The sequence below is a fragment of the Triticum dicoccoides genome, chromosome 6B (assembly GCF_002162155.2).
Source record: "Triticum dicoccoides isolate Atlit2015 ecotype Zavitan chromosome 6B, WEW_v2.0, whole genome shotgun sequence".
Classification (NCBI taxonomy): Eukaryota; Viridiplantae; Streptophyta; class Magnoliopsida; order Poales; family Poaceae; genus Triticum; species Triticum dicoccoides.
The window spans coordinates 35,069,380-35,081,375 of NC_041391.1; the positions used below are offsets into that span (position 1 = coordinate 35,069,380).

General features: G+C 44.6%; 1 protein-coding gene and 1 long non-coding RNA gene across 2 annotated transcripts; one reads left to right on the forward strand and one right to left on the reverse strand.

Moving 5' to 3' along the window:
• The first annotated feature begins 2,659 nt into the window (after nt 1-2,659).
• LOC119326197 lies at nt 2,660-9,268 on the forward strand. Its single transcript, XR_005157837.1, has 5 exons — nt 2,660-3,155; nt 4,085-4,263; nt 4,358-4,500; nt 4,592-4,711; nt 9,050-9,268. It is a non-coding gene; the product is annotated as an uncharacterized LOC119326197 (long non-coding RNA).
• On the reverse strand, nt 4,930-9,358 carry LOC119326196 (putative receptor-like protein kinase At3g47110). Its single transcript, XM_037599895.1, has 3 exons — nt 9,261-9,358; nt 5,752-8,505; nt 4,930-5,671 (listed from the first exon to the last, which is right to left on the reverse strand). The coding sequence occupies exons 2-3, from the start codon at nt 8,492-8,494 to the stop codon at nt 5,289-5,291; spliced, it is 3,126 nt and encodes a 1,041-aa protein (XP_037455792.1). The 5' UTR covers nt 8,495-8,505; nt 9,261-9,358; the 3' UTR covers nt 4,930-5,288.
• Between the last annotated feature and the right edge of the window lie 2,638 nt (nt 9,359-11,996).

Here is an 11,996-nt window from a genome sequence, read left to right on the forward strand (position 1 = left end):
CCCTAATGTGTTTTCCCATATTCAGCATGTATAAGTTGGTTTTTCATGCATGAAACTAGTACAGATGGAAAGGTTGCATTTTTCTGATAATTTTTCATATATAAATTATTTTAATCTGAGCTACGGTTGAATTGTTATGAATTTTTGAAGTTTAAAACAATTTCTGGAATTTCCTAATTTAATTTAAATCCAGAAATTATATATTGCGTCAGCATTGAGTAAGCATGACGTCAGTAGTCAACTGGGCTGGTCCGGGTCAAACCTGACGTGTGGGGTCCACACGTCAGTGACAGGGGGTTAAACAGGGTTAGTTTAATCCTAATTAAAAAGATTAGTGGCGCTGGGGCCCACTGTCAGTGTCAGGGTTAATTAACAGAGTTGATTAAATTTAAACTAATCCTAAACTAAAATTAGTCAGGGCCGGGGCCCACATGTCATTGACTCTGGGTAGTCAAACCCCAGGTCAACTGGGGGGGGGGGTTAGCGCGGGTTGACCGGTCAATCCCGCCGGCGTTTAGCCGCCGGCGAGGCCGAGCGCGGCGGAGGGGCTCGGAAACGTCGCTCCGGCGACCATTCGGGCGGCGGAGACCACGAGAGCGAAGCCCGCGCTCACGCGCATCCAGTGGAACACGCGGGAGGCTGCGGGGGCGGCGGAGCTCGCCGGAGCAGAGCTCACGGCGGCGGCAGGAGTTCGGCCTCGAGCGGGAGCACAGCTACGGCGCACGGGGAGGAAGAAGAGAAGGGGGAACAGGCGCAGAAGCTCACGGCGGAGGCGACGGGATGGTCAACAGGCTCGGGGACGAGTCGGAGACGACGGACGGGCGCCGACGATCTCGGGCGGCCGACGACGAAGATGACGGCGATGGCGGCTCCTCGGGGCACTCCGGCTTGCGTGGCTCGGCGAGGAGGTAGCTGGCGACGAGGCGGAGCTCCTGGGCACGACGGGGAGGCGAGGGGGAGGCGGTGGCTATGGCCACGGCGTGCGGCAGCGACGGCAGCGCTTCGGGCGCGGGGAGAGGGAGAGATGCAGGGGAGGGAGAGGAACGAGAGAGCGAGGGAGAGATCCGGGGCGGTGCTGGGCGCTTCTAGCGAGGCCAGGGCGTCGAGGGGGAGGGCACGCAGGCAGCTGCCGTGGCGCGCATGCGCGCGGTGTGCGGCGACCACGCGCCCTGTCCCTCTGGCGCGAGGAGGGGGACGACTGGCGTCGGCCAGTCAGCTGGGCCGAGCTACTGGGCCGATCGGGTAAGTGGCCCAGGTAAGTCTCTCTCCCCTTTTCTGTTTTCTTTTCTAATTTTCTGACATTTGTTTGGTTTAATAAAAATACTAAACCATTTTATTTTATTATGCCAATTTTTGTAGGGGCTAATGGTATTATTCCAGAGCTCCTCAACAAATGGCACAATTTTGGACATATAAAACATATATAACATTTATATATCCAAGCAAATAATTATTGTATTAATTCCAAATGTCCAAAATAAAATACTTATGAGGTCCTGAAAATATTGGTTTGATTTTTTTTATCTCTGTCCAATATTTTCAGAGGGCAACATGAGCATTTTCTTGGACCCTTTTGGAGAAATTTTTATTTGGGTCATTTCCAAAAATGAATCTGAGGGTTCCACCAATCCTCATTTCAAATTTAAATGAAATTTAAACATGATGCACAAATAACTAGCTAGTCTAGGTCATACCAGGCTAGGGATGTGACATCTGATGAGAGGACGGTTTAGTCGGTATGAGGTTCATGGCTGCGAGTCATGGTGGCAGGATTCGTGGTGTCTGCTTTAGCTCCCTCTTTTGTGTTGAAGGGTTGTTTCATGACAAGGTGTGCACATTGTTCTTGTCGTTCGACCAAGGTTTTGGAAGAGAACGATGCTCTCATTTAAAGCTAGGTTAGCATGTCTATGATTCACCTTGCCTAGTTCATGTCAGCATTCCTCCTCTTCGAGGGATGTTGTTGGGTGGCAACTAGATGGCCAAGCTGAAGCCACTTGATTGCTTGGTTAGATGATGATGGAAACTGAAGTTCTCCTCCATGTTGATTGTGTCCACAATATCAATCTTTGCAAGCGGTGTTCATTCCATCTTTGTACATTCCATGGTGTTTCTCTTCTCTTGAGGTCTTGCTATAGTTTTAGGCTTTCAGCTATTTCATTATGAGTAGAAAACATGACTGTGTTGGAAGAAACAAATTCTTGTACGCTCCTAGCGACCCATCCTGGCCCATCCATGTTGCCATTGCTCCTCTTTCCCACTCTCGCAGATCGGGTCACGTATCCACCGATTCACGACGAGCATCATCAATCCCAAGCCAATGAGGTTGGTCATACATTCTAACATGCAGCTTTGGTGAGGCCCTTTATGCACTGACTTGTAATTTCGGACTTGGAATGAGGAGCCGTCGGTTGCATCATACTCCCTATATTTCAAAATATAGTGTGTCCGCGTTTTTCGAGGTCCAACTTTAACCATAAATTTATTTTCTCCCGCCGCACTCGGTCTGGTTGGTTAAATTTATGGTTAAAGTTAAAGCACGAAAACAGAGGAAGCGCTATATTTTGGAACGGAGGGAGTACTCCATTTAGCCACGTGCCCACGTGCTGGGCATGGTCCAGGTGGCCAGGTCTGGATTGGACCCACGCGTCAGTCCAAGCCCCTCTGTCCTCAATTTCCGTCCCGGAGCTCGTCTCCCCCGTCCAGCAGTCGATGCCCACCTCGCGCGACCACTCCTCCCGGAGCTCTGCCTCGCGCGACCACGCATCATCGCCGGCCGCCGTCCCTACCGCATCTCCCTGAGCTAGCAGCCTCCTTCCTCTGGCCCAAGTTGCTCGTAGCCTCCTTCCTCCGGCACACGCAAGCACGCACGCTGGCCCAAGCACCCAGGCTGTGCGTAGCCGGGAGGAAGCAGGACGCGGCCGGCCAAGGTCAGCGGCTGGAGCGTGCCATGGCGTCCAGCGAGCGAGATGGCCGCTGGCGGTCAGTGATCTGACCAGATCCGAGCTCGCCGGACTGGTGGCGGCGCGCTGAAGGCAGGGGCACACCAGGTGTTCGATCAAATGCGTGCCCTTGGAGATGCGCTAACCAATCTTGTTTTTGGCCGTGGCTCCGTCAGCATCGAGTATGGTGACGGCGGCGCTTCCCGAGGAAAATCAGTGAGTACCCCGGAATCTCATTTGCTACACAGCTCGAGCAATTGTGCATCTTCTTCTGCTCTGAAGCCTCCGCAGAAATATATATGCTATGTTTCTTAGGTACTCCCTCCGTTGGAAATTACTCGTCCAAGAAATGAATGTATCTAGATGTATTTTAGTTGTAGATACATCCATTTTTGTGACAAGTAATTCCGAACAGAGGGAGTACCTGTATATAGTAGCATCCTACTATATATATGCAATTGTGCATCGGTGGCTTGCTGCACGGCGAAGAGATGGCAGATACAATGGCTGCTGTGGAGTGCTTACTGAGGTAGCCTTTGCGGATCAGACGCCTCTCCGGGTCTGGCGGATGTGGCCGTTCAAGCACCCTACTGCATACTGGCCGGCTGCGCCGAACCAGCCGGTGGCCATTGCTCCGTCTCTGGGCTCCGGGTACCAGTCCGGACTGGCCTGCCGGTCCAGTTGTCCCTGATCCGAACTGCTCTGGGGAGGCACCTCTCAGTGCGTCCCGGGTGAGTGGAAGCGCAGGTCCATGTCTTTCTTGATACTGAATTGCAGTATGAAGAATTCTGCAAATTACTCAACTGCTGCTCACCTGTTCGATGTTTTCTTATTATTATCGGAGAACAAGCCCAGCTCGGTGTGTCCTGTAGTTTTCGCTCCCAAAAGTGCATTCCGTGATACACGCAAAAAACATCTTACCAGAAACACATCCAGCAATTTGTTTTCTGCGGTGACATTATCCATACCCCCTATTTTCAAAGATAGGAAAAAAAATCCAACCATATAGCGAATACTTATTTCTTTCGCTCCAATTTCAACCCTACCGTTCTCACCACGGATATGGCATGTAGTTCTGATCAGCACTAAATAAGTCAATAGTGATCCTTCTTAGTTGGTTTATGTGTCTTGGTGGCATTTTTCAGGCGGCGCCATCCAGTTTACCCGATGAAGTGTTGTCATTGTAAACCTTGTACCTCCACTCGAGGCAGCAATCAGGGGTTTTCCTCGAGGAGCAAATTCTGCAACCTGTACTTGTGGGAGAATGTTTTCGGTATCAGGAAAGTGTCACCAAAACGTCCCAGGGATTGTTTGCAGTTGTGCAGTGAGTCCCTGTTTTTTTTTTCACTTTCTACTCAAAGGAAATGCTTGCGGATTTATGTGCAGGAGTGTGAATTTAAATGGTGGTTTTTCTGCAGGGCAAGCCAGACAGGGAGAACAAGTTCATCCACTAGAACAAAGTGCCCTGCGATGCTAAGCCTGTTAAGGACGGAAGATGGAGGGTGGTATTGGTATTTATGTGCGCACAGGGTGTTGCATAACCATGAACTCCTCGGAACTTGTGCGGAGAAGTTACATTAGCACCACTGATATACGTTGGAAAATAATCGCGAATATGGTGCTTATAGTCTCTTGTCTTAATTATATGCCAGGTAGTGCACGTGGGGTTCCTAATCTTGAAGTCAGAAGGGCCTTCACGACCGGAGCAAGCGCCACCCGGACCAGATTGGCATTTCACTTGAGATGGTGTTCTGATGACCTCCTGAAGTATGGTGAGTATTGAATATCCTTTCTCCATCTTTTTTTTTTCTTGTAGAATAGAAGATATGTATATTGAACTTTTTTTTTCCTTTTTGTAAACACACAAAAGCTTTGCGCGTCATACATCAGAAGATTAAACACAGTTAGATAGAACAAGTTCCACTAGAAAAACTAGTCAAGAACAACATCGGACGGGTACGATACATCCCAACTCAAATGCAATACAACATCAATTTAAAATCTGATGAGATATAATGTCTTATTCAAACTCAACCCAGATGCGACTTGTATCCGCCTTCCATTTACACAACTCTTTTTTAGAGAGTAGGCTCGAAAGCCCGACTTGGCCTAGGCTAAGGCCTTCAACACTCGTTGGACCTCTCTGAACAAATTACATATGTATGTAACTAAAAGATAATGGCTAGGCAGAAACTAACATATACAACATCACACTTGGAATGCAAAACATAACCACTACAAAGCAAATTAAGCATGACGCCACTTCAGGGGGGGCCTGACCTGGATGTTTCAGGTGCTGCTCTTGTTTCAGCAAAATGCTTTGTGTTATATGCAGTTGCAACAACTTCCTCAGTTTGTCTTATTTTTAACATAGCTATCCGTTATCCTGCGAATCGCAGCAGCAGCATCTCTCATGCACATTCTCTCTGTTGGTGCATGATTGCTGCATGATAGCGCAACCTTCATGACAGACAATATGGCATTCCTGCCATGTTCCATTGTGTTGCTTCCATCCTGCAGACTAGTCAGATTGGCTTCTTCAATGGAAAGTAGCACTGGATCAACAATCTGCATTAGCATCCCTGTAAATGCATTCTTGGCATGCTTATGCAAGGTTAACCCGTCTCTGAGCATATCATGAGTTGGTGCCATGCCTGTAAACAACTCGAGGATGACAGTTCCGAAGCTATATACATCTCCACATGAAGAAACTTGACCGCCTTCGCCATACTCTACATATCGTACACAAATATAGTCATTTTGCATGCAAAAATGTATGTTGCAGAGTGTAATGTTAGAAAATTTGAGCTACCTGGAGCTACATATCCAATTGTTCCTCTTATTCCAATGGAGCTCTTTGAATTAATCAGCTGCTCTGCTGCTGGTTCGGAAAGAATCTTTGCAAGGCCGAAGTCCCCAATGTGAGCAACTAAATCCTCGTTAAGAAGAATGTTGCTTGGCTTCAAGTCGCAGTGAATTATTGGTGGTTCACAGTTGTTGTGCAAATAATCTAATGCATCAGCGATATCAACTGCAATATTTAATCTCTGCATCAATGTCAAACCTTGCAGTTGCTGTGATGCATGTACATCCATGTGTAACCACCTATCTAGGCTCCCGTTAGGCATGAACTCCAACACAAGGGCCTTGAAGTCGTTTTGGTTTGAGTCAGAGCTTGAGCAGCAAGTTATGACGCTAATCAAATTACGATGGCGGATGCTACCAAGTGCCTCACATTCAGCTAGAAAGCTTTTGGAAGACCCAGACTGTTGAAGATCGAACACCTTCACAGCTACAGTGGTCATCATGGTGTTTAGCAGAAAATCACACTTATACACTGATCCATATCTTCCTCTACCTATCAAATTGTCTGTGGCAAAGCCACTTGTTCCTTGGACCAATTCAGCATAAGTAACTCTGGGATAATTGTCATCCATAAATTGAAATCCTCCCATGGTTGTAGATCGAGCTTTTGATTTCTTTCTTATCGCGAAGAAAACAAGCACCACACACAAGCATATAATTATGCCAGCAATTGGGGTAGCTATTGTGATAATCAAATTGCGTTTTCTCATTGTGTGTTCCATTGATTCTGGCGGACATGGGGGCAAATGTAATTCTGAAATACCACCACAAAGTCCTGAGTTCCCTTCAAACAAAAATCCAGTCATATTACTAAACACGCCCTCCGATGGAACTTTGCCATCCAGATTATTGAAGGACAGGTCTAATTGGTACATTGATGCCATGTTTTCCAAGCTTTCAGCAATATGACCAGACAAGTTGTTGTGTGCAAGATACAATTCTTGAATACCGGCCATGAGTCCCAACCCTTGAGGAATCTCACCAGAGAGTGTGTTCCTGGTAAGATTTAGAAATGCCAACCCTCGCATTTTGCTGATAGATGAGGGAATAGTACCACTAAAGGAGTTATGGTCCAACATGAGTTTTACCAAGCTTTGACAATTGCTGAGTTCATTGGGCAGGGTCCCAGATAAGTTGTTCTGAGAGAGGTACAAGTTTGCAAGCGCTGTCAGACTGCCAATTTCACGTGGAAGAGGACCAACAAAGTAATTTCTTCGCAAATCTAGGGTGTCCGACAGAGACGATAGGCTGAAGATCTCTTTAGGCAATTGACCTGTCAACTTATTGTATGAAAAATCAACTCCAGTTATCTCCTGGAGGCTCCCTAAGCTTGCTGGAAGAGGCCCCTCAAACTTGTTCCTCCATGCAGAAAGAGTTAGTAGCCGTGTCATGTTCCCAAGGGAGGATGGAATGAGCCCGGTCAACAGATTATTATGCATATACAAACCTTGTAGCAAATTTAGTCTTCCCATGCTTTCAGGCAAGACACCAGTAAATTGGTTATAAGAGAGTGTTAAATAATTTAGCCCAACAAGATTGCTTATGCCAGATGGTATTGTTCCAGAAATCATATTATATCCAACATAAAGCACTTGAAGTTGTGCTGATAGGTTGCCAACAGAGCTTGGCAACACACCACCTAGCTTGTTTCCAGAGAGCTTTAATACACGAAGGCGTGTGCAGTTTGTCAACAACGTCATGAACTCCCAGTCCTGCGGGGTACTTGCCACGATCTGGTTTTCTGAAACACTGAGGTGTTTTGGGCAGAGCATTCCAATCTCCGGAGGCAATCTACCAGTCAAGCCATTGAATGACATGTCTAGTCTATAAATCTTTGTTGCATTCACAAGAGAAGCTGGAAGGTATCCTGTAAACCTATTGGTGCCGAGGAGTAGGTCCTTGAGATTTGGGAGGTGAGCTCCCAAGTCCGAGGGCAGTTTACCATGCAACTTATTTGCTGCCACAGCGAAGGTGCTCAGAGAGGAAAGGTTAAAGAAAGCTGCAGGGATAGTGCCTGAGAGGTGGTTTTCACTCAGTCGAATGGAGGAGAGACTTGTCATCTTGCCAAGGCCCTCCGGGATGACACCTTCCAGTTGGTTTGCTGCGAAATCGATTGTTTCCAGTGCTGAGAGGTTGGCAATCGACGGCGGGATTATCCCAGTGAACCTGTTCCTATACATTCTCATGGTCTTCAGATTTGACAAGCCTCCAAACCAGGCAGGGATTTCTCCTGTGAGCAAATTACCGTCAAGATCGATGCTCTCAAGACTTGTGCAGTTCTTCAGGTCAGCGTTTACATCACTATCAAGTGAATTGCTGGATAAGTTGAGATGTTGTAGCCGAAATAAACGACCAATTGATGAAGGTATTGCACCACGGAAATTGTTCTGGCTGAGGTCTAGTATTTTCAGAAATGTGAGGTTTCCAATTGATGGGGTGATTGTGCCGGCGAGGCCCTTCGAAGTGAGGTTAAGCACCGTAACTCTGTGCTTATGCTCGAGGCTGCAACTGACACCTGGCCACGAGCAGAAATCAGTAGTTGTGTTCCATGCAGCTAGGGCACCTTGCTGGTTGCTTAGGCTTGCCTTGAATGCCAGCAAGGCATCCACATCAGTCATGTTGCTGAATGTTCTCGCTGATGCTGATTGGAGTACATATGGCACCAGAAGCAGCAGCAGAACAGGGAACATCGTTGACGACACTGGGAATCACGAAAGAAATGTAAGCTTTAATTAACTCACACACACCCAAAACCAGTGAACATATTCTAAGCTCGTTAATCTACATTGCCAAAGCTTTACTGCTTTCATTGTTGAGACTTACTGAGTTTTTTTGGTTTGTAAAGGGTCTAATTTGTCCATATGAAGCAGCATCCAGTATGCTAAACAAATGCATCTAACATCTGGCAAATAAGATTTTGTGAGCCTTTTCTGCTATCATATACTCCCTCCGTTTCTAAATATAAGTCTTTTTAGATATTCCAATATAGACTAGATATGGACTGAAATCCCTTTCCCTGGGTTTCCTTCATTGTTTTTGTTCCGGAATTCATCTTCTTTAGAACCTCAATTCAGTGCTATTCTCCTTTCTGTGAGATTTTCAAACACTTTTTCCCCTCGATTCTTAAATATTCATTGGTTATTAGAGTCGATCCTTGTGCTTCTATAGGATCCTTTCCTAATAAAGAAAACTTGATATGTTCTAACTTGCCGTTTCCCTGTTCTAACTATATACTGAACTTGCAGGATCCGCCTGCTTCTGTATCGAGCGATGGTCGATGGCAATGGTTATGCGGATTGCGGAACATGCGTTTTCCGTAACTGCGCACACGCTACGATATTTTCGAAGTATTGGTTTGCACAAATACTACATACAAGATTGCACATCCCTTCACCCAGAAGAAAGTTCCCCTACAGAAATGCCGAAGGGAAACTCGACGAGGCATGGATCACATACCTTGTTTGTTGTATCCTTGCTGCCGGTTCTTGAAGAGAAGATGGCGTCCTTTCCCTGGGGCTGCACCAGCGTCCAGTCTGTGAGCTACAAATGAGGCACCGCGTTTATATCCTCCATGAAATTGCCATGGGATCAGCTGGTCAGGTCTTTGCCATCACAACTTGGCCACTTGCGAGGGGGCTTGTTACAACTCTGGGGCCGTCGGTGTCGTTGCAGGTGCAGGAGCTGGATGTGTGCACGGCAACGGCAAGAGCAGGGGTGGGTGGGGTCAAAGATGAAAATAAAGAAGCACGTGGGTTTATAATCTTTGACTTTGTGTAGAATGTTTGTTTTAGCAGCTGATCCTATCATACGGCGGCATATTTAGATACTTTGAATACTGATACAAAGGAGTTGCTATCCTTGGGAGAGAGGCGTTTTGGCGGCCGAGCTCCATGGAGGCCTTTATTTTTGAAAAATTGAAATTCAAACTTTTAATTCTGAAAAAATTATGCCTCAAAGAATACCTTGAGTAGTGACCTGTAAAAAAAGATAAATTCATGGCCTGGACGGATGAATAGTATCATGTGCTAAACAGCCCTAGATTTGTCTTTTTTGCACAATCCTCATTTCAATGTATTTTGCAGTTAAGCACATACGTGTTATACCTTCATGTATACCTGTATTTTCTCCAGAACTTTTTAAAATGTAAAAAATATGAATTTGAATGAAATTTCAAACTTGAATTTGGAGGCCTCACTGGAGGCCGAGCTCCAAAAGGGATTTCCATATCCTTTGTTCCTTTGTAATTCCTATATGATTACATGAACTTTCTAGCAATTCTACATTTAGGAAAAAAAACATTAGAGCCCTTCAGTTTACAGGAATAGATCCTCTTGTACATGATTGATTTTTATTATCACTATTTCAGAGGTAAAAAAAATCAGCTCAGGCTCATTGGGGAAAACAATCCCTATCATATCTATTTATATACGCTTGTATAGTATACGAGCATCAACTTATATAGACCGTTGGATACCTGTAATCAGACAGCTCACAATCAATTGCTTTAGAGAGAGGACCACGTGGCCAAATGCAGACCATTGAATAAGGTGATCTGACGGCCCATGATGCTACCTGAAATCTCTAGCAGACTCCCGTGACCAGAGCGATGCCCAACAGTAGCACTACTAGCGCCACGTACAAGGCAAATACTACTACGCAACATGGTGAGAGAAAGAAAATGCACTTGTGCACCCTCAGACGGTCACATTCAATTGTTTTAGATTGAAAAAAGATTAATACAAGCTGTAACGAAACAACTATATTACATTCTTTTATAAACATGTGTCACAAACATTATAACCTGAGAACTAACCTATAATTGGATGGTTTGGAGGATGATTGTATCCCGAACCCATTAGAGATTAAACTCTAGGTTTTACATATGTGTGTCTCATTAAAGCGGATTTCTTTCCAGTTGGAGTTGACGGTTCCATCGATAGTTAGGCACCTTGATGACTTCGTCAATCTCAAGACGCACTGGCTCACCTATCTTTTCCTTAGTTTTCACCAATACTTTTTGCGTAAACTTCCAATTGATCAGACTAATTAGTGTAGGACACGCGTGTATGGAATTTACTTGATTTTTTAATAAATATTGTAAATATGATTATGTGCTAAAGAAAATGCATTCAATCACTCCCAACATAGAACATTTCATAATAATCCTTAAATATACGCGTGCATGCCATGTGCCATGTACTAGTAAGTCAAATGACATATTTTTCCAATTATTATTCATAGGATTTGAGATACGTTTCATCACACTTTCTATAGTTTTCCTATCCCGATGATATTCCTATCCAATGAACCAAAGGAGGCCTAATTTTTTTTTTTGAAATTAAGGAGGCCTAATTTTGGACGAAAACGGACATGGGGTTCTACCTTATATGTTCCTCTTTGCATCAAAATTCCTATGTTTTTCCCATGTGACGCTCTTTTTTTATGAGGGATTCCCATGTGACGTTCAAACGACATTTTTGGCGTTTTCACGTGCTTAGCTCATGTAGCATGAGCAGTTCCAGTGTGGAGGACTGTAAAGAAAATTTCAAAATATTAACTTATATTGCATGAAAATTTCCAACGCTTTTGTACTTGTTTATGTAGATGTAGTATATCTGTACGAAGTTTCATAAATATACAATTTGTATGGGGTCTATACAAAAAGGACAAACACAAGAACAAAAATGTCCTCGTATTTTGTTGTTCTTGGGCTGATTTTTTTACTTTCTGGGTAGCATATAATATATCATATTATTTCTTGAAATATTACAAGTACATAGAGAACATCCATATGTGCTCACATAAAAGATTTAAATTTTTAAATCCTTGAAATACCTTTTTTGAATATAAAATTATGGGCTCCATGGAGTGACGCTTGAGGCGTGACGCACAGCAAAGTCCCGACTGGGCTGGCCAACATGTTTTAATTTGTGAACTAATTGTGAAAACATGATTTTCGAAGAATGCGGACAATATTTTAAATATCTGAATGTTTTTTGAAAGAGTAAAGTAAACTTGAAAAAGGAAACAGGAAATATGAAAACGAAGAAGGAAAAGAAATAGATATATAAAATGTAAAAAACAAAAACAAAAAAACAAAAAAGGGAAAACCTAGTAAAAAATTGGTTTAGGAACCTTGAACCTTCTAGAAGGTTCCTATAACATTGTCAGGAACTAACATCGTTAGGAACC

Coding starts and splice junctions, on each gene's coding strand:
- LOC119326196 (XM_037599895.1), bottom strand. CDS start 8,494: ATGTTCCCTGTTCTGCTGCTGCTTCTGGTGCCATATGTACTCCAATCA. Junction 5,672..5,751: donor AATTGGATATGTAGCTCCAG/GTAGCTCAAATT, acceptor TACGATATGTAG/AGTATGGCGAAGGCGGTCAA.